This window comes from Epinephelus fuscoguttatus, linkage group LG19 (genome assembly GCF_011397635.1).
Source record: "Epinephelus fuscoguttatus linkage group LG19, E.fuscoguttatus.final_Chr_v1".
NCBI lineage: Eukaryota > Metazoa > Chordata > Actinopteri > Perciformes > Serranidae > Epinephelus > Epinephelus fuscoguttatus.
In genome coordinates, this window is record NC_064770.1 from 25532394 (window position 1) to 25555273 (window position 22880).

The following is a 22880-nucleotide window of genomic DNA, read 5'->3' on the forward strand; positions in this document are numbered from 1 at the left end:
TCCCAAGGTCCTATATTCCTTAGGGCCGAGTCAGCCTTGTGTTGCGTTTTGAGCAAGTGTCTCTTCATATAAACCAATATTGTAAGAGACTGGTAAGGTCTATCTTTGCAGCTTGAATTGCAATAAATAAATATATTAATTAATTAAAAAATAAAATGAAATAGAACAAAGATACATGAAGGGAGATGAATGTTTTAAATGCAGCTTCAGTGGGTGCAAATCTCATTCCCAGTGTTCTATGTTTGCAATTTCCCTTTTTTACACACATTACCTATTGTGTTTGGGTCAAATTTGACACATTTCAAATTAAAGTATCTCATAAATAAACTAACCTGACCCTAAACCTCTTTTTTATGCTGCGTTCCAGGCAAGTTTCTGAGCCCATAAGTCACCACTTCAAGTCACGACTCACGACTTCATAGCGTTCCAGGCAAGTCACGCCAAACTCTCAAAGCAACATGGCAGACTGTGCAGGGTTTATGTTTGTTTATGATCACTTCTGTCACCAAAGGTGCCAGTTCCTTGCTCATTTGAGCGAAACGGCGCATAAGGTCACAGATGCTATTATACTTTTTATTTTACGTTATCTGTCCGTTTGGAAACGTATTTTGTATTGATTTATTCTTGCACTAGAAACCAGCTGTTAGAGCGGTTGCCAATAATGCGTTAACATTAGGGTTATTTTATGTCTCTTTCTCACCATGTATCACCTGCATCAACACCGCATCCATAGGGCTGCCATTGTTGTTTAGAGGAGTAAGGTAATTGGTTTATAGGGCTGTGTGACGTCAGAAAGCGTAACTGGGAGTACATCGATCTGGAGTTCACGGGTGGTAAGTTACGGGTTTGACTGCCGTTCCACTGCACTTTCACGGGTAGAAGGTTGTAAAAATACGAGTTACAGGTTCGCAGCATTAATCTTAACATATAAGGAAATGGCAATAGCCAACTATTTTTAATTTCCAGACCCTAAAATGTTTAATAATTATTTTCTCCTTTGTTCATCTTTGTTTTTGTTCTTCTCTTTTAATTGGTTAATTAACTGGTTGACTAATTCTTATTATTTTAAAGTTAAGGCTGAAATATGTTTGGGAGTCATTCTCCATACGAAAGGAGTAAATACTGGGGCACCAAAGGAGCTAAAAGGGTAGTGCGCATAACATAGTCAATAGGCTATAAACTGCAGGTAGGTGATTTCAACATATTGACCAACAGAAATATACCTGAGCATTTGATCTAGGGCAAAAACAGGGTCTCCTTAATGTGTCATGTTGAGAAAATACTGAGCTGGGGGAGCGTAGGACCCTAGTAACATAGATAGACAACTCCCAAAAGTAGGTTACTAGAGGTTGCTAGTTAGCAGACATGCTAACACCTGTTTCATCTGTTTCTCACACTTTTGCTCTTGTGTTTTTGGTGTTAAACATGCTAAACCACTGTTCAAACTCTGCACAGTACGCTGCACAGTATCTCATTACTACAGCCTCATGTACACCGCTTCAACATGTGGGGAAATCCAAACTTTGGCAGGCCTGCCATGTTAGTTGGAGGTGCTAAGCTATGTTCAAGGGAAGGGATTATTGATGGCTGATCCTTTCAAAAATATCGATTAGAATGAGCACAGGTTTCAGATACATTAAATACCTTTATTGGATTACCTTTTGAGGGCCAAGCATGTGTCATTCTTCCAACAGTCTTTACACAAACATTCTCAGTTTGCTTTACAGTAACACATGAAATGAAAACGGATGAAACTCTGTGAGATAAAACTACTTCACAACACAAAGAATCAGAGTCAGAATTAAGGTTTTGGAGTCAGAGCAGTAACTGTTAAAAGTGAGTGTGAGGAGATACAGTTTGCACTGTCAAAGGCAAGTAAAATATGTGCGGCTCTGAGGGGAGAAATATCTACAAATGCCTACAAATGGAATGTATGGTTTCTGGTTATTGTAACGTCATATATTTACAGATGAGGTATCATTGGTATGTCAACTGCAATGTGCACAGAAATACCCTGCAACAGCAAACTAAGATATGTAGCATTTCAAAGGACATTTAGAAACGGTAAATGCTCTGAAAATATAAATGCAGTCAAGGTAACACTGCTAATAATTAAAAAGACATAGTGGTTTGTCATGGAGTGGGACATTTTTTCCTCCAATGTCCTGTCAATGAAAACATACTCAGTTTTATGTCTTACCTTGTCGTGTAATAAATACATTTCTTTCATAAAAGAAATCTGTAGCTGTTGTATTTCAAATCAACAGAATCTATAAATATCAGCTTATTTTATAAACAAAAGTCAAAAGATGATGTTCAAAGGCAATGTTTTTTCCTTTCCCTTTGGTGCGTACTTTGCTTCTAACTTCTGTGTAACATTAACATACAGGCAAGAAAATGGTTTAATGGTTTAATAACTAAGCCATGTGTGTAACTTGCATATTGGCAGCATGGTGTTCGTGTCGGCTTCGACTCTACAACTAAACTGTGACTGATGGTTCATGTGCTGCATGTCATGTTGAGTCCACTGAGGCAGAGTTCAGCTTGTGGACTTTGTGTTTCTCTACCCCGTCCCTGAGAACGTTAGTCCTGTGGAGCATTGAACAGTCAAACTGGCTTTGATCTGGGCTACGACAGGAAGCTCTTCGATTAGTCCCAGCCAAAGTCTTGTCCACTCATCTGGTAGAAACGGTGGTTGAAGGGCTTGTAGAAGTCTCTCAGCCTCTGCAGGACCTCGGCGGGGATTTGGGGATGGGGTCTGCCCTTAGACTTTCCGAGGCAGCGAGGTCTGCTGCTCCCCTCGGGCTTCTTCAAGCAGGGAAAACCTTTGGTCTGGTTGAAGTAGAAGTGTTTGTCTGAAACAACCCTTTTCAGACCCAGGAAGTCCTGTACCCGGCCCATCTCCCCAGCCGGATCAGACACCAGGCGCTCACCACTAACAAACAGAAAATGAGACAAGGGGAAGTGCTGGAGCCAGTTCTCCAGATGTTTGGCGTAGAGGCCGATGCGCACAGCGCTCCACGTGGTGTCAATCAGACCTGTGGTGGAGTTTTTTAAAGCCAGGCTCTGGAAGGATGGAAGGCCTGGGTTCTTGGATAGTGTCTGGGTGTAGTCAGACACGGCCCGCGTCACAGGATCTCTGACCACCACGATGAGCTTAGTTTGGCAGTTCATAGTGCAGACACGGCTAGGAGCCTCCTTTGTGACAAAGTAGCTGGGGGTCTTCTCCATGGTGATCTGGCCGTCCAGCGTCCGAGGCATCAGGTTCCTGGATGAGAAGAAGAAACTGATCAGACACAGAATTCTGATTCATCTCTCAAAGCCATGATGGAGACTATTGCACATTGTAACATACATACATGTAACTAATGTGTCACAGTTTGAGAGCTTCATTAGCTGTGTTTCCATATGTTGTACTTTTCTAAAGCAGTATTAGGCAATTTTAGCCACTTGGGGCAGTCAAACAAGCTGTCAACACAACACTGACATATTACCACAACCATATAAAGTTGATAAACGTATTAGCAAACAGATACCTAACACATTCAGCAGGCACACAGCAAAATTATCATCCATTTGAAGTCGTGTTTGGACTTATTTTACCAATCAGCAGCAGATATAACCTATACTTTATTTATTATTTATATTTTAACTGTGCAGTAGTCTGTAAAAAATGCAACGTTGACTCAAGGCCCCCTAAATAATTGTGCAATAATACTTCAACTCAGCAATACTCTTTCTTATCTAACTCTTAACTGGTCTATTCTTGCATTTATATTTAGCACACTTGTTTTATGATACACATATTTGTATACATTTTATATATTTCTTATTTCTTATATGTTTATATTTATATGTAAATATTGGATTATATATTGTTGCATAATGTACATTTGTTTCTTGCATAATATTTATTTCTATTTTAATTTTCTTATAATTTCTCTATGCTTATGTACAGTATAGAGCAACTGCAGCGTGTCCTAGTTTCCCTGCAGGGATCAATAAAGTACTCCTGATTTCTGATTCGAGTCCACATGATTGGTAGAGATCCAATATTCACTCTTCTTTTAGCTCTGTTTTTGGTCTCCACCAATGCCTGTGGGAATATATTTGGCTCTTTAGCTGCTAAATGCTCCTCTATGTTCACCAGCTCAGTGCTGATTTTGTCTGTCTGCTGTACGTTAAGTTCAATAAAAATGTAAATGTCAGTTTGACTAACCAAAAGTGTTTTGGGCTTGTCAGGGGGTGTTTGGCTGAAAAAATATTTCAAAGATGGTACATTGGTGAAAAAAGTTAAGAAGTCCTGAGCTAAAAGACCCTTAAACACTCTGAGGAGCTGAGGCAAACTGAAGAGTTGGTAGATAATTCTCTGTGGGTCCATCGCTATGATGAACCTCTTTCATGTTACACATAGACATTTGACCAAATTTAAATACAGAATATTGATTCTTGAAGCTTTAAAAAGGAAAAGTGCCAGTTGCATTATCGCTTTACATTTAGTGAAATCGCACCATGCCGCTGTAATCACATGTGGAGTACAAACTGACTTCAGTGAAAACAACATCAAGCGATAATGTAAACACATGATATACCCTAAACATTAAAGCACCCCAGATTAAAGGTCTATACACTGCAGTGTGTTTACGTACCGGGGCCTCAGACGGCCCATGTGATCCTCACTAAGGCCTGCACAACAGGACCATCCACTCACTATGGGCCTGATGAGTCAAAACCACAAAGCCTCAAGAACCACTTAACAGCAATTTCCAGATTTCCACCCCCCTCTTCTTTCTTCCTGCAAGAGCAAAGTGCCCCCCCTCCTTCACCACCCTCACCTCCCCTACGGGTTTCTACAAGGACCCAAACAGACCAAACAGACCAAAGTCAGGAAGTGCAACCAGGATGGCAAGCTGCTGAGCTCAGCTAGTGTGTTAAACACATGGCTGCGAGGAGAAGAGATGCTGTGTGGAACACGGCAGTGAAAAGACATGTGTTGAGTTATGTGCTACGGTATTACAGAAATAAATTTTGCTAAGTAATCCAGTGTATATTAATCTGTAACCCAAACCAGTATTGCTCATATGAGCTATACTGATATATCTTCGTACATATGTTTACAGTTTTCTTTGTCTTTAAATTTCTTCTCCACTAACTGAGTGCATCTGCTGTCCTATTAACTTTTTAGTGCTATCTGGCAAACAGGCATTGTGGCTTACACGGAATTCGACAGATCTGGCGTTTGTTCTTATTGACAGCGAGAGTGAGGCAAAACTGTGGTGGATTTGGATTTCATAGACAAATTGTTTTGCATGACAAGCAGATGATGAGCAATGTTTTGAAACAGCAAATGAATCATCTGCAATTCATTTACTCAACACATCTTATTTGTTACTGGAAACAGAGAGCTTTAATGTGGCTCTCTATAAAATAAACAAGTAATGGAGCCGGTGTGCTTTATTTGTTTGAGATCGAAAGTCTGCGATGACAAGAGGCCATTCAGAACTGTGGATCGTTGAGGGACATCCAAGGGAAATTTACTCCAGTTTTGGCAGTTGCTGCAGTGAGATTGCTTGTGGTCAAACACTGATTAGATGATTATGAAAAGCAAACTGCAGTATTCATAAAGTAACGGTCCATTAGACCCAGCGTTTGCCTGCAGATGTTGATACAAAAACATCTGTCAGCCTTTAAGACGAAAAATCAAAAGCAAAAAATATCATTTTGATTCAGTCAAAAAACAAAAACAAATACACTCATATTTAGCATGTGTAAGGATTAACTACATGAGTGCTATATGCCAGCATCATTTAGATTTTCTTTATGTTCCAGCTGAGAGAACTAGAGTTAAACAAAGCCTCAATGTGTGAGCAGAAAGGGGCTGATGAAACTCCAACAGTTTTAAAGAACACTTGGCAGTGACTGACTGTGGTTATGAGCAGCAGCACAGGTTGCACCGACTTCACTCTTGCTCTGTGGTCAAATGCAGCGCAGTAACCCCTTGACAAGCAGCAGCTTGCTGATGCATCAGTCAATAAAAGCTCTTTCTGTGCAGCTAAACATTGCTGAAAACCACAGAATTACATTTCGAACTGTAGTGGAGCTCTTTAAGGAGTAGTCTGACACATATTCATATTCATATTCATATGAAGCTTATGCCAGCAGAACCAACGGTACAAAGATGAAGGTAAAAGATCCACCTCCAGCACATCTAATGCTCAACATGTTGCAGTTTCAGAGGGGGTTATTGCTGGACTATTTCTTGGCCAGGTGCAATTACTTTCTGTGTCCTTTGTCCACGTTTTAATCCTCTGATTTTTCTGAGGATTAAACAAAACAAGACATAACAAGACATAGGGTGTTTTCACATCAGGGGCCTGACCCAAATCCAAGTACACTTGACCCCAAAGTCCAGTTTGTTTGATTCGTGTGAAGAATGTGTACCATACCCGGGCACAGATTGACAAACCTGTGTCTCAAGCATGGTCTCGAGTACGGTCCACGGTCCACGTGAAAAGCAATTGTACCAAAACACAGAAGTAGATGGCTAGAAGCAAGTAGCAGTCGGTGAGTACAGTTGCGAAGGCATTTCTCAGCACCACTGAATCTGCATATGTGTTCTAGACATTGTCTCCAAAATATAAACAATAGTAGGGATAATGCGAAGGGCTTGGGATCTTGCAAGTGCCGTGCTTTCCTAGAGTGTAGCAACAACATAAAGACATGTCACGTATGATGATGACGCAAATCGGGTACGGAACAACATTACTAACATTCAAGCTAAACAGCGAGGGAGGAGAGGTGGAGAGGTGGGGCAATCACACTTAGGTACATAAAAATGCCTACAGTGAGCTTTATGACCAAAATACATGAAGCACAGATAGCACTTCAGCTAGGTGGGACAGAGAGGTTTTTACCTGCTACACAAAATCTGTCTCTGTAGCATGTGGTTGCGTACCACTTTACTGTGTAGGTGCTGAGTTTTGCCAGGTGATAATGCAGCTGGTTATGCAGCATTTAGAAGCATAGGTTATATTACCTGGGACTGATTTAATTAAATAGATTGTTTTAACTACAGGATGCATTGACTGATTTATTTTAATGTAGAATGTAAAAACACACACAAAGTTGCTCTGCTGCATCAAGTTGCCTTTAGGACAATGAGGTTTTCATTTTAATATTTTTTAAAGAGATTATAGTACTTGCTTTTTACAAAGTTCCTTATGGGTTTAACCTGTTGGAGAGTGCAGAGAAAAAAACAAAGAGTGTCGAGCAGAACATTGCTCACATGGACAACCTTCGGTGCTCACGTGTAGAATCTGCAGCTGATTCTAATGGATGAACTCTGCTGTGGGCATGCTGCAGCAGATGTGTCGCACCACATCTATGCCCCATGTATTTTCACTACTAGAGATGCTGGTCGGCAGATTTTGCCACCTTGTGACAGAACCAAGCTACATAGCTGTTTCCCGTTTCCAGTCTTTGTGCTAAGCTAAGCTAACCAATTGTTGGCTTCATACTTAGCGCAGAAACCTAAGCATGGTATTGATCTTCACATTTAACTTGTTAAATGTCAGACTGTTCCTACAAAGTTTGAAAAGATGACAAATACATCAAGATTAATTTTGATGCACAAGACATGTAGAATATTTCAAATTGATTTATTGGTGAAGTCGTAATGTGTGAATATTTCAATCAGTGTTGATGAAGAGTTGGATCCAAGTTAGATAAAACATATATTCCATACTGCCAGACAGTGAGGAATAAGGTGAAAGAAAGCTACTTATGGGGAAACAAAGGGTATAACTGCATGTTAAATGGATTATATTTAGTTTGCTGCAACAATGAAGAAACCTTTAGTAGTTCTGTATTCATGAAAAAGTATTTGTTGTCTCATGGAGAGTCCATGACTATGAGTGTGAAGGAGGAAAGGGCCTCCTGCTCCTCTTTAAGTTTCAAGTTTCCCCTTTACTTTAAGTTAAGCCATTTCAATCCACCCCCATTAAATGATCCCCATAATAAAACACCATTAATTGATTATTATCCAACAACAAGAGCTGCAAATGGCCTATCGCTGCCTGTCTGTCCCCTGTTTATCTATGTCTGATCAATACGTCTGTCTCTATATGACAGATTATTCACTGTGTGCACGTGTGTGTATGTGTGTGAGCGCACACACACATATGTGAGCACAGAGGTGTCGGTGTTTACTGATGAGAAACTAAACGCTCGTCTCCCTCTCCGTCCTCTCCTCTCTCATCCATACTCCTCTGGATTTGTCCTTCACTCCTTCACATAAGTGTCACTTCAGTAATTGACCATAAGTTCCCTTTCCATATTCATGAATAGTTAATGAATTGCGGCTCTGCCCCCTCTCTCTCATCGGGTCCCTATCTCCCTCATCACAATCTGTCTCATTATCAGAGAATCAATAAAAGCATTTTCTATCATAAATCTGCTCCTGTGTGTGGTGTGAGGAGAAACTGTAAACAGATCAGAGATGATTAACGTCTTGTCAATTTCTCATGCATGTAAATCTACTGTTTTGTTCTACAAATACAGCTCTTTAATTTAACATAAGGAAGAAATGCCTTTCAGTCTACTGTCACGCAAAAAAGAGCACACAAAGATGTTTTCTATTTAGCCCAGTATTTGGACAACATTGCTGACTAGCCACATTAGTCTGGAACTCCCTGCTGCTTTAAGGATGTAGCACTTTTCCTCCCTGAAGTGCTACACCGCTGATTACACCACTGATATCTTCTAGGCAGTCTGGATGAGAAGATTAAATACTAACCCTGGCAACAAGGATGTGGCCAAGAGACTTCCTGCCCCCGAGATTATGGGTTCTCCCGCTGAAGTGCTGCAGCTACATCCCCTGTAGCGCCCTGACAAAAGGCACTCCGCACAGTAGGCAGAGCACACAAAAAGATCCCAAGAATCAAATTATCATGTCATTTTCTAAAAACAAAAACAGATCTAAATTTCCATGGGTTATTATAGTCATTTACTGGACCATGTACACTAAACACTGACTTGCTAAAGGAGACTTCTGCTTTGGCAGATGTCTCTATGTCCAATCGCTTTCAGAGCTAAAACCCAATTAACGAGGCATGTGGAAAATCAAGGTCGTAAAAATGAGAAGGAGAGCAAACAACAAACTGGAGGAAAACATTTCCCAGCAGTGCTGCTGTGCTCAGAGGGTGACAGAAGCAGCCTCGGGGGCCACGGACGGCCCATCAGGCTGACAGGATGAGTGTGGGAACCTCGATTTATGCCGTTGTGGCTAGATGAAACCAGGCTGTTCTCATTTACTGTTTGTACTTATACCTACAGAAAGTAATTCACTATAATTTGTATAAAACCCACTTAATCATGAGCCATGAGGCTGTGATCACGTAACCTATGTGCTGCAGGCTTTACTCCGTCAGCCAGGCCACATAGATTAAAGACTGTGTAGACAGGAAGGCTGAGGTTGTGGATGGGTCAAACATACACAGGACTTTGACCAGGAGACCAGGGTTCATTTCAGATGTGAAACCAAAAGTCAGGGTAACATCCCATCATTAATCTGGTCCTAAACCTAACCTTACCAGTAGGGGTGATTTGTAATAGGCATAATTGTTTTCTTGCCGGGAAGTAGATGAGTAGATTGATATCAATCCCTGTCCAGTATACAGCTACAGCTAGCAGCCAGTTAGCTTAGCTAAGCCAGCTCAGTAACCATTCATACTGTATGTTCTCACACACCAATTGAACAGCCATCGGGAGCATTTGGGGGTCAGTGCCCAAGGATACTTCAACATGTAAATCGGAGGAGCTGGGGATCAAACCCCCAAACTTCCGATTGGTGGACGACCCCGCTCTGCCTCTGAGCCACAGCTGCAGAGAAGTAGTATCAATCCTCAATCTAACTTTCTGCAAGGAGGGGAACACGTGGGTGAGTGTAACATTTCCCAAAATGTTAAACTACTGCTTTAAGTATAACCTGGGTGCCCTACAGTGACAAAGCATAAAGGTTTGCTGTGAAACCACACCATCGACAGCGTTGATGTGATAAAGACCCTGCGCATTGCACACACAACAGGAGTCATCATTGTCTGTGGGATACCAAGGGTGAATGCCGCCATGCTGTCTACATGTTCTTTGTCTAAATTGAAACCTGAGCAATCGACGAGGCCTTAAAGTATCACTGAAGCCAAAGTTGGAGAGAAACAGAAATTAACGTGTAAAAAACCAAGTGTAGCCTGAGGACGGGTTTGACACTGAACATCATTATAAATAATATTTCACAACAGCTAGTGACACAATATGCATTAGAGCTAAAGAAAAACTCAACACACAAACACACTGAAAACTTGATGACTGGAGGTGAGAGCCTGGAGGTCCTCTCACTATAGGCAGAGAGAGGAAGTGGATGGTTAGACCCCTCTGGGAAACCACATGACTGGCAGAAAGACTGTTGCCACCCACAGATTTTAAATACATTGTTATCAGCTGATTTTTTTTCTACGAATAATGATGCAGTAATGGAGGAAGAGGAGGGTTTTCTCGACAGGAGGTTACCTGAAGTGCTATACTCCCACAGAGACTACAGTGTTTTACATTTTCATCTTTGGTGGCTTACAGCAGGATACCACTGCAATGAGTCTGAATGTGCGTATGTGTGTGTGTAAGAGGGTGGGCGGGTGGTTAGGGGGTAAAGTCATGCACATGTGTGGGTGTGTGGGCTTTTCTTAAAGGAAATGAAATACTTTTTGTTGGTCAGTAGCTAATTAGTGACTGCGTGGCTTTTGAGTGTCCAGTCATAATTAGGAGATTTAACAGGACGTTAGTGATGCTTTGCTGGTGAATTCAGTAATGGCTTCAGCATTTGGCACAAGAAAGTAGCTGTGACACTTACCAGGCTAAACTTCCAGATGGGTTGTTCTATGTTCTGTCCTTGTGCCAAAACCAATACAATACTTTTTTAAAACCTCACATTAAGGAACATGTTTTTTCTAGTCCAGCGCTTTGGTTGACACTGAATGTCTCAACAGCTACCGATTGGATTGCTGTTATTTGGTCATCTGACCCTTCGTCAGGTCAATATTAGTCTGAGTGGGTGGAAGTTCGCTGCAAAGATCAGCCTCTCATTGGGCAAAACGAGCCACCCGCTGAAGTCCCGCCCTACCACCTCCGGTTGCAGTTTTCAACACGTCCTTTACTAACTTTTGCAGTGTTTGATCTTGCGGGGATGTAGCCATTTTTCTGCCATGGTTTGCGTCCTGTAGGCGATATTTTTGTGGGCGTGTTACACCAAAACCTGTTTCCCCCCCAGCAATATTTTTGTAAGCGCACCGTTGCTGTGGCACCGCCAAGAACGATTATGATTGGTTGAAAGAAATACAAGCAGCCGGGGCGTTTTTTTTCTCCAATCTTAAAGTGAGAGTCAGCCCAGCCAGACCTTTCTTTTCTTGGAAATCTGGAAACATCTAATCAAAGTATAAGTCAATAAGGCTGTGAATCTGACAATCAAATTTCAGCACTTGTAGTTTTTGATACTTGATGCCACAGACACAATTTGTGCCCAAAACACAGTGATGTTTGATACCTAATCCTCTAACTGATATTAGCTTGATGCTAAATAGAACTTGATGATTGTGGCTGTCTTGGTTGCTATGGGAATCAGATTCAGACTTCGCCTTTAGATGTGGATCATAGATGTATTATAGTTTCAGTTCAGAAGAGGACCCAAATGCAGATTCAACAGGCAGGTTTAGGTTATCAACAAAAGGCGAGCTTTGATGTAACTGATGAAGGATTTCCAAATAAAGGCAGGCAACTCAAAAAAAAAAACCCATCTGTGCGCAGAACAAAAATCCAAACTAAAGCAGGAAAAGACATGAAGACCACAGATGATGAACACAGAGGGAACACAGAAGGTAGCCAATGGAGACGGACTGACAAAGGACAAAGGGAAACACACAGGTATATAAACACAGAAGACTAATCATAAGGATGAGACACAGCTGGAGAAGGAAGACATGGGCGAAAGGAGTGAGACAGGGATTGGCTGACAACAACGGTGGAGCAGACAAGAGTAATACAGAACAGGTGTGAAGGGAAGACTCAGGGAACAGGCAAGACATGACACATGAGGAGAGAACCTACAAAATAAAACAGGAAGCAGATTAAATATGAGCTAAACAACATGAAACAAGGAGCATAAACAGAAAACTCAGAGACAAAGTCCACAAGATCACAGAATATGAGAAGATGTGTAATAATAACTCGATACTGAAATCAAAGATGGCACCTGTTAATTCCTATGGGATTGCTTGGGAAAAGTTTCTAGCTTTCAGGTTTACTTCAGCAACATGCAGCCCCCAGTGTGCGCAGCCGTGTTTCTCCCACTAGCCCTTCCCCTGCCCTTAAGTTCCTGCTCAGCTCATTGTGATGACGTGGCTCTAGGAAAGTTTTACAAACATAAAACCACCATAGATCAAAAAGTCATAATACAAGGAGTCATATCTGACTTCTGCAGTTCAAAGCGTCCTTTCAACAGTTTTATAGACGTCTGTGTTATAATGGTCGTCTATGGGGAAAATGTGTTTTGGGCAGTTGGGGATTTTTTTGTTGCAATACTGTAAGTGTACAAAATAGAAGCAAGGCTGAGCTGCGTTCCTGCGGGCCTGTGCAGGCTCACCGAGCCTCGCATGGCTGTAGACTAGCCATAAATCTGGAAATAATTAATCAAATAATAAGTGAATAAGACCGTGAATCTGACAAACAACTTTCAGTACTAAACAGTTTTTGATTCTTGATGCAAGGGACACAATCCGTGCCCAAAAAATCCAGTCCCTGTATTGATATTAGCTTGATGCTAAACAGAAAATTATGCTCCCATCATTATGAGAATCAGAGTCAGACTTGTTCTTTAGATGTGGATCCATTCAAACCATGTAATGTTTCACTATGTGCCTTATAAAAAAAATTGTTTTTTAATTTCCCAGTTGTAATATTTTATTTTCATTGGTTGCTCCCATCGGTTTTCTACCTCGTGTTATTCTTTCCTGGAAATAGCAGCCCAGCTGAGCATGACTACTAAATATCTGAAACATTTTACATTTGCCAACTGACACACAGTATTTTCCTCACTTGCTAACTGCAGTCCGGAGCTAAAACAGCACGACTGAAAGATTTTACAGGCGCCCCAAAATGCACCACAACGCGCCTCAAATTATTATAATTCCCACCATATGGGGTGTGAGTGTGGGCCTTTTCAAACCTTATAACACCACCTAGACCCAACTCCAGCCAAAACCCACCACCATTAAAACACAATACAACTCAACACTACAGAGACCACTTCCTGGTCTGCTACACTAATCAGTCGTGTTCAGCCTCTATCACTAATGGCCTCGGGGCTGGACACAGAATGAGGTGTCGGGAAAATCACCCTTGATCTGGAAAACGTTACTCCATTGCGCATTAGAGTCCACTTTCACCATTTCATCTGTCAGATATCCAAACTGACGTGGTAAGTGTTTGAATGTGACCTTCTGGAAAATACTGAGGTGAAACATGCATGAATGTGGTGCTGTGATGATTTAAGGTAAAACAAAGCACAGGACAGTTTCACCTACCAGTTAGAGCTTATAAACAAATCCTACTGATGGAGGTAAAACATATTATCGTGTTACTTAACACAATTAAAAAAGGAAGTGGTAATTTTGAATATTAACTAGGCTATCAGTCAGTATCATTGTAAATCAGTTATTTTATATTCATAAACCAACAAATTACATACATGACTTTACAGACATATCAGACTTATCTTGGTTACTCAGACATAGATGAGGGGTCAAAGGACATGTTGATGTTTGGAAATGCTGATGTCAAACAATGTGATTTTTTTTTTTTTTTTTTTAAAAGTTAAATAAATCGTCTATTCTCCGTATTGCTACCATTTTGTAACAGATTCAAAAAGAAAATTGAAAAAAATAGTCAGATGTGGATTTATAGAAAAATAGAACACTGGAAGTGGACAAGTAAAAGGATGAAGAAAATTTTGTGGCTTTAATTTGGGCAATCATCATCTTTCAAAAAGCATATAACTTGATGTATATAATTATTAGCAATCTTATTTTGTGTTTTATATGGCTGGCTTTAGAGCTTGACATTTTTATTGTGTATTTTTGTTCTATGTTGTATGTATGTTGCTGCCTGTCTTGGCTCTTCTGTCTTCACTCTTGAAAAACAGATTGCTAATCTCGAGAGGTTTTTCTGATTAAATAAAGGTTAAATAATAAAATAAAATATTGAAAGGAACAGCAAATAGGTTTTGAGAGAAACATAATGCCGAGCAAATTATGTTTTCTATTAAAATCATGAGGAAATGTTTCTCATTATCATTTCTGTCAAGTCACAAATATGTTGATACTTAACAAATCAGCAAAATGTTCGCTTAAAACGTTTTTCAGCTGTTTTCCACCAAAATAGGCAATCTTGCAATACAGTATCCACTCGTAATGACTGCTTTTGTTGCCTAAATGTAATACGGGAGTCTAGATGCAAACCCTGGGTTCTGGTCCCTAACCCCAACCATCTCCTTCTAAAGCCCATGTGATACATAAATATAATGTTTAATTATCTAAAAGAATCATTGTCTCTGAACTAGGGCTGCCCCCCAGTAGTCGACCAAACATTAGTTGACCAGAAAGGTTGTTAGTCAGCAAGATTTAATTGGTCGCTCAGCTGCAGAAAAAAAACAACAACAAAAAAAGTGAAACTATCAGGAGCTGGTCTTGTCAAAATACATCAAAACCTATATAAGTGGGCCATGTGGGAATTTAATTTGAAACAGCAGACAATGGAAGTGTCCACGCTCAGCAGTCAGACAGGAGTCAGGTTAATTTCCAGGGCTGGTACCTGCGGTTATTCCACAGGCTAGTTAATAACATGTCGGGCAGGAAATCCAAAGTGTGGGATCATTTTGAGAAGGTGAAGGACGAACCCAAGGTGATATGTAAACTCATCTTCATTGGTCGACTACAAATATGACGCATCATCTGAAACATGGAAGTAGCTACATGTCCATTAGCCACTTAGCAAAATCATTACTGCTTTGCCGACAGCGTCATTAACAGGCGGCTCGCTCAGTGTGTGACGTGCACTTGTAGATAAAATATAGGCCTATATTAATGAAGGTTCATTAGTACAGTTTTGTATTTCTCTGTAATGTAGCACAGTGTTAACAATGTTGCTGATACTATTCTTTCTCACACCTTCAACTCAAACCATTGTGTTGCCCCGCCCAAAATATATCATCTAATAATTAAATTAATATTGTAAACATGCAGGTGACTAGTTAACTAATGGCTCTAAATGACGACTACTGGTCAACTAGGAAAATTTTTAGTTGGAAGCAGCCCTACTCTGAACATAACCCAGGCAGTGATTACTTTGCCACAACAACATAATTAAGAAAGCAGTAGCAACACACAAAACAGGGTTGAAAGCAAGAATATAATCCCATTTTATCTTCATCTGTTGTCATCACTTCATATACATATTTGCAAAAGCCGATGTCTTTTTAAGGCCTGATGTAATTTTCAGCAGTGCTGTCATTTCTCTTTGCCCTCGTGCTGCTGCCCTTAAAGGATTTATACTACATTTTAATAGCAATCCGATTGAGCGTGGCCTTTGGTGTCAAGACTGTAGGTCAGCCGATTGACAAGCTTTCCAAGTATTGATGGAACTTGTGGACTGGTGTTTTTCCTCATATAGAAATTCAGAAATGCATATTTTCATAAATCTATAAAGACTAATCAGTAATTTGCCAGGATGCTGTTTTGGATCTGAAGCTGTGCAGCTGCATAGTGTTTGTCTCTTCCTGCTTTGAGACAACAACAAATGTTCTCACTTCAATGTCATCCAGGTACTGAAGATGCGACAAATATATACTCCATCTATGAATTAAAATTCTAGCTCACATCATAGTGACAAAGCCGTGACAATCACAACCATTGTATCACGGAAAAGCCGGGGTTTTTCAGTCTTCTGTGGCGGCTCTCAAGTCCCATATGAAACCCATCACTCCATGAAGTCCCCATAAAGCCATAAAACAACACAGAAATTCATTAAATCTTCGCTTCATTCTGAATGCACTATTTGTGGCTTTTCCATTCCCGTAATGGGCTCGTATGCACACATGCAAAGGAGGCATGGGGATGGAGAGAGACGGGGCTGGGTGGAGACTGACTGGATCACTCAAGATAAAAGCAATGGAAAACACACATGAATGAGGTCTTAGTTTGTCTCGCAGAAGACAATGCTGCTGGAACAACATGCTTGGGAGGGCACTGCTGCTGCCGCGTCTGTGAAGTGTCTCCAGCGCAGAGATCGCCAAAAACTGACAGCAATATATGACTGTGCACGACTCACATCCATCTGTTAAAATCGCCAACAGTTCGTGCTTATTTCTCCGTCCAAGACATGAGGACAGGCGGAGTATCACAATGCACCACCCGTTGTCAGATATGCTAATGTGAAACCATGTGTCTTTGGCAAAGACTTTTATTACTTATCCTGACTTGTCTGCAAAATGATTAACAGTCTACTAATTAGGAAGCATTTGAATATGTGTTTTTATATTGATTATGGCTGAAATACAAGCATGCAAGGGTCTGAAAGGGAGAATCGATAAAGTAATAAGACAATGTATGTTAATTGGTTCTATCCTGAGATTAAATTAATGATCCAGTTAAACATTTATGCCCTTATGTGTCGTAGAAATATGATCCTGTGAGCTGCAGATGAAGCGGGAACTTCAGAAAGATAGCATGTCAAAGCTCAGGGTTGCTTTTCAGAGTCTGTCATACACAGCAGCCTTGAATAAGAAAGTGTGTGTGCTGGCTTCCAGATGTGACAGCGAGCTGACCCGCTGTTCACTGACAGTCAGTTGAGGAGGACTCGCTTGTTCCACATGACTGAGCTCTCGCTGTCACTGACACACACACACACATGCACGCACACTTACACACTGTCCCAGTCCGTGACTTCCAGCGGCTTCTCTGTGGGTCACTGCAGATGACAGCAAACAGATTTCCCCAATTTCTGAGATTTGGTGACAACAAGGGACTCATCTTTCAGTGATTTCACCCAGGATCATGTTGCTGCTGTCACTATTGTTGTGTTAATCCCTCCAACTTTTCTCTGCCTTTCCAGCTAAGTTTACTTCTGTCCAAAATAGTAAACAGCCAACAAAATACTAGGGATGGGCATGAATACTCAAGTACTCAGGTTGTTAGTATTTCTTCAGCACATAGAGAAATAGCCGCCCACATATGAATATGACTTTAATAGATTTTCTTACTATTTAAAATGGGTAAAATCTTATTTCACTGTAGAGCTGCGTGCAGTGTATTGCTTCACTTAGCGTTTCCTTGCCCTTCTGTCACTCTCTCTGTTTATCATGACACCACTGCTGCTGGAGTGTGAGCTCCGAACCGGGGAGCAGTTGGTGCAAGTCCACACCCGCACACACACTTTTAGCATCATACAGATACTGTTAACAATTATTCATGGGTTAACTGACGGAGCTGTTTCGGTGTCTCTGTGAGTTTGTCGTGACTGTTAAATAAAAAAACTCGGTGTTGGATGAGCTGCTTCAGACTCTGGAGACAGTCCATCAGTGCTATGTCGAACCTATGTCACAGCAGCAACAGAAAGTTTGCTGGTTTCTCTTATGTTCACTTTAAATTTATGGTCTGATAGGTTAATTGAAGACTGGTTTAAATGAAATTGCCTGTTTTCCGCTGTTGGCCAGTTAAAATTCCTAATCTACCATTCATTTTTTTTCTCTCTCTCTCTCGAAAAGTAGCATTCGAGTACTATGTAAAGATTTAATGAGAGTACTCTCATGTGGAAGCCACATTAAATGCTCATTCCGGGGCGTCAGTGGCTTAGTGGTAGAGCAGCCCCTTGCTGCATGTCATAACAACTCTTTTGATAACTGATTAATATTTGACTAATTATTTACAACAAAAAATTCCAAACATCTGCTGCTTCCGGCATCCAAGGATTAGTTGCTTTTCTTTGTCATGTACGACAGTCCAATGAATATCTTTGGGTTTCATGCTGTCAACCCAACAAAACAAGAAGCCTGAATACGTCATTTTCGGGCTCAAATTATATGTTGCAGCCCTTATTATGACTGATCTAAATTTCAGAGACCACATTGGTGTCACTGCCGTGTTACAGCACCAACAAAACTCCAGCATTAAAGCATAACAGCTTTACAGCACCAGTCAGGCTAATTAAAACACACAGAAACACACATAAAACATGCCCTGGAAACACCAGGTCTGCCACAGGTATTTCCACATAAAGACATGTAGACTCAAAGAAGAGTAAGGAATAGTGAAGCTGGACGAAAGAGCAACGGAAAGTAGCGAGAGGGATGTAAGGAGACAGATGTAAGAGAGGAGTTGTGAAGGGAGCAAAGCGTTAACCTGCATGAGCATGTGATGCATGTGTGTGTTTATGTGCACTGAGAAAAACAGAGAGGAAGCTTAGCAGCATGCTAAAATTATCAGTGGTGAAAGTGTTTCCATGTGTCCTTGTGTTTGCAGTTAAAACACAGCTAAGGGGGTTAAAAGCCAGGAGAAGATTAAATTACACCTCAGAGTTTCAAGTACCGTCATGCTATCAAAGTGCTTGCTTCAATTAAATCTCACTTTCTCCTTATGGCACCTTTAACGCTCAAACATAGCACAAAATAGTGTTCATGCTAAGTTTGAGCTTAGCGGGGATCGAGTGTGGAGGGGACACATATGAAACAGGGGGTTTGGGGGTCCTCAACCAGATAAATTTGAGCATCAAACACCTACTTTTCTGCATTCTGGTGACTTTTCATGCACCTTTTTTGTGCATTTACTGCTTCAGTTCATGGTGTATAAACCTTAATTTTGCAGAAATAAAAGTTCTCTGCTACTTTTGTGTTTAAACTGGTCGAAATATTGAGTTCCCTGCATCCACTCAGAAATGTCTGGGATGTTCTCTCTGAGCTTGTAGAACATCTGGAGATGATCAAGAACAGCTTCATCCAGACTCAAATCCTCCTTTAGGGCTTTAAATACACCCAAATGATAGCTCTGGTCAGTCTGGTCACCCCAAATCAGCTGCTGTCACTGTGACAGTAGCCGATTAACATTTTATGTGCAACATCATTGTGACATGCAGCCAAGACCTCCAGTATACACCTGACAATAAGGGCTTAACGTCTCATATGTGGGAGTCATACTGGAGTGATGTTTGCATGAGTCACACTCAGAACAAGGGGAAAGCGTTAATACAGGATGTCATGTTGAAGGGTATAAATGATGTTTAGATGACTGTCAAGATGATGAACTGCTCCTCAGAGACCCCACTAGCCTTTTGATTCACAGTGCAGCATGCGGGGAGAATATTGGCTTATAGTGATCTGAATATATCAGCCAGCCATGTGTACGGCTGTCTGGTCTATTGACAGGAGACATCAGCACTTCTGTACAGGTGACACCGCAGCTGCTCATCTGACCCTTCACCCTGCCATACATCATGCAGCACCGTCTGAGATGGCATCCAAAGCTTTAGTGTAAAGATTTAAAAATGTGCCTGTGGCGGATCTTCCTATGGGGGAAAGTCATCGATCTGTAGTTGTTGTAGGGCCTCTAGTCTGGGCATCGCAGTTCAACTTAATGTGTTCATCAGTGAGTGATTGTCACAGTCAGAACATGCTAGAGCATCAATGGGTAGGATGGAGAGCATTAGAGTAAAGCCCAGTTCAGACCAAAGATTTGCAACAAGACGAACGTTGCAGAGAAAAGTTGCAGTGGTGTGAACTGGCTGGTCTGTGCCAAACTCAAGCCGGCTGATAGTGTGTGACCTGTTTCAAGGGCCAATCAGCCTGTAGCAAAGCCCGCAGGCCAATTCTGTCTGCAGATGCTGTGTGTGCCTGCTATGGTTGAGAACAGCCTTCCATCCTGACTGAGGCCAAGTCCATCTCATGCACACACTCAGGGTTACTGACACATAAGTTGGTCTCCGTCCTTGTGTCTTCCTTCCTTCTTATACACACATACTCATCCACTGATTATTTTGAGCAGTTTATTTAAATTATTGTGTTCTATTTATTATGAACATGGTCCATCTGAAGCTCAGGATGTTTTATGTTTTCACTGTTTCATCACTACAGGAAATGCGACTGTAGTCAGTATCCTCATTCATATTTTAAGAAGCTACAAATATATTCTGCTACAAAATGAGCCTGAAAAGCTGGAAATCAGAGTAAAAGTGCAGAAAGCTGCTGCTATGAAGACGGTGTACTGTTTCGTTTTGCAAATAGTTGAAAGTTTTGTCCCAACACAAATCGCTGGTCTGAACTGGACTTAAGAAAAAATGAAAAGATAAAAGCCACCCTGGGCAAAAAAAAAAAAAAATAGAAGAAAGGAGAGAAAATTTGCAAATTATTATCATTTCTTAGCTAAGTTGATTATTTGTGTTGATTTCACACTCACTCTTATTCTTTATTTTAAGAAATACAAGATGATAATATATACAGTATATATTTTTAGGGGGTGGGGGGGACGCAAGCTTGCCCAAGGCACCAAATGTGATAGGTCCGGCACTGTCACTTGTTATATTTCTTTTGAGACTCAAAGCACGACTGTGGTGAATTTCCATTAGTGAATTTAGAGTCGATTTAATGGTGTTTATGGCAGATTAAATCTCATTTTCAGACAGTGCTCAACTTGGATCTATGACCCAGGGACGAGAGCTGAAAATGAACAACAGCTAAACTTTCTTTAAACACATAAGCCCCGCACTCTGTATTGGACCTATGTTAAATTGCCTTGTCCCTATCAAATAAAATAAAAAAATATTATGAGTTAACTTATTAGTGAAAAGTATAGAGGAGTTCTTGTAGCTGCCCTTCAGTTTTTATTTGCTGCCAAAATTGATCTAAAAAGGCAATCCATAATTGAGTGTGTGTTTGTGTGTGTTTGTGTGTGTGTTCCCTACCTGTACCACTCCAGTCCTTTATCATAAAACCTGTCGAAGAAGTGAGGCTCCGCGCCGACCGCTCTCACGTCCGGGTGGATGCGGAGAAACTCCAGCAGGGCGCGGGTTCCTCCTTTCTTCACGCCGATTATAATCGCCTGCGGGAACCTTTTGGTCCCGAAAGTGTTGGACACGGGGATGCCGTTGCTCTGGGCGCTCTCCTTGGCGCTGTCCGACATGTGCTGAGGCAGCTGTCCCGGCGCGTCCACCTGCTCTGCGTCCGCGGAGGCAGCTGTGCGGTTCCGGTGAGACGGCGCGTCGGCGGCGAGGAGACGCGGTGACGGTCGCAGCTCGTCCAAAACGCGGCGATGATCGTCCAGAAGGTCATAGTCTGCAGCTTGTTGGCTGTATAAAGTTCTCGGGGCCGAATCGCAAAATCCGGTGAGGCAGTAGAAGAAGTAAGTGAAGATCAGGACCATGGTAAAAAACACCGAGACTTTGGAGAGCACCTTGCCAAAGTTGAACCTGACTCTGCATCCACTACATCCCATGAGTTGATCTCCTGCTCGGTGCCAAAGAGCCAAAACGGGGACAGCATGCTTCTTCTTCCTACATTGATCGGAGGTGATAATGTTGAATTTACCTCTCAGAACCTGTTGCGCAAAAGTGAGGCATCACATGGAGAGCGTCAGTGGGATGGCACAGTGGATTTGTCAGAGATGATCCTCATAATCTTTGTCTCCTTCTTGTCAGATATGACAGAAATTATTCCTCGTCAGTGAAGAAAGTTTTGTCATTTAACATGACTCGTTTATTTGCAGTCAGGTGAGACGTCCAGTCTGCTGCGTCTGTGCGCTCTGAGGTCTACTAATCTCTCATTCAAGGCTTCGCTTCTACTTCTCCTACGCCCTTTTTTACACGTCTCCACCCCTCCCTCCCCAAGCTATAAACATGCCCCATGGGAACACAAAGTAGCATATATGTAAAGGCACGGATCTGTATTTCTTATGGCAAACATATTCAAATCTTTCCTTTTTTCATTTATAAGATAAATGCAATCATGCATCATTAACAAACCACTTGATCCATACTGAAAAAAAACAATAAGAAAAAAAAACATTTTATTTGTGGTCTGATGGGAGTTAAAGGTTCTGTCTTACTTTCATAAAATCCCTGTTATTAGTGAGCTCTCTCTTTGAGACTGTTAACTGAACTTCAGGCCAAAGCAGTGACAAGACTGGCTGTGATTGACTGGGAAATAAACTTCAGTCATATTCAGAATGCCATTATTGGCTGCAATGTTCCTTTATTTCATTTGGACCACTGACTCCTGATTCTAACCCTGTCAACATTTATATGTGGGGCCCATGTGGTTAGCAAATGAGCTTAGAAATGGGCCCTGTAAGGGATTGTCCATGGGTTCCATATTGGCCCCATGCCAGTTGCCCACACGGGTTAGTTTATGCAAGTGGGCCCCTCATAGGTTATGCTACAGCTACCTGGGTACCAAGTGGGTATGGTTCCACAATGGGCATCTTATCCTGGGCCCACTTGGGTAAAGCCACCCATGTGGGCAATTGGCATGGCGCCATTATGGAACCCTTGGACTATCCCTTATAGGGTCCATTTTTCAGCTCATTTATTAAACACATGGAACGCACGTACAAATGTTGGATGGGAAGTAACTTACCATCTGCAAATGACATTATCAGCTGATATTACAGCAACATGTAGAATAGCTAAGCTTACACAGTTAAAAGCACTTTGTACCTTTCCATCTTTTATCATTGGGTCAATCAACACAGATTGTCATAATAAGTTAGTAGCTATCATGTTTCACGTTAGCTGGGGAAGTA

The 22880-nt window shown here is 41.4% G+C and overlaps 1 protein-coding gene across 1 annotated transcript; it reads right to left on the reverse strand.

The window, feature by feature from the left end:
* Window positions 1-1656: 1656 nt before the first annotated feature.
* On the reverse strand, window positions 1657-21881 carry LOC125880151 (heparan sulfate glucosamine 3-O-sulfotransferase 6-like). The gene is made up of 2 exons (XM_049562455.1): window positions 21046-21881; window positions 1657-3268 (listed from the first exon to the last, which is right to left on the reverse strand). The coding sequence occupies exons 1-2, from the start codon at window positions 21573-21575 to the stop codon at window positions 2650-2652; spliced, it is 1149 nt and encodes a 382-aa protein (XP_049418412.1). The 5' UTR covers window positions 21576-21881; the 3' UTR covers window positions 1657-2649.
* Window positions 21882-22880: the final 999 nt, after the last annotated feature.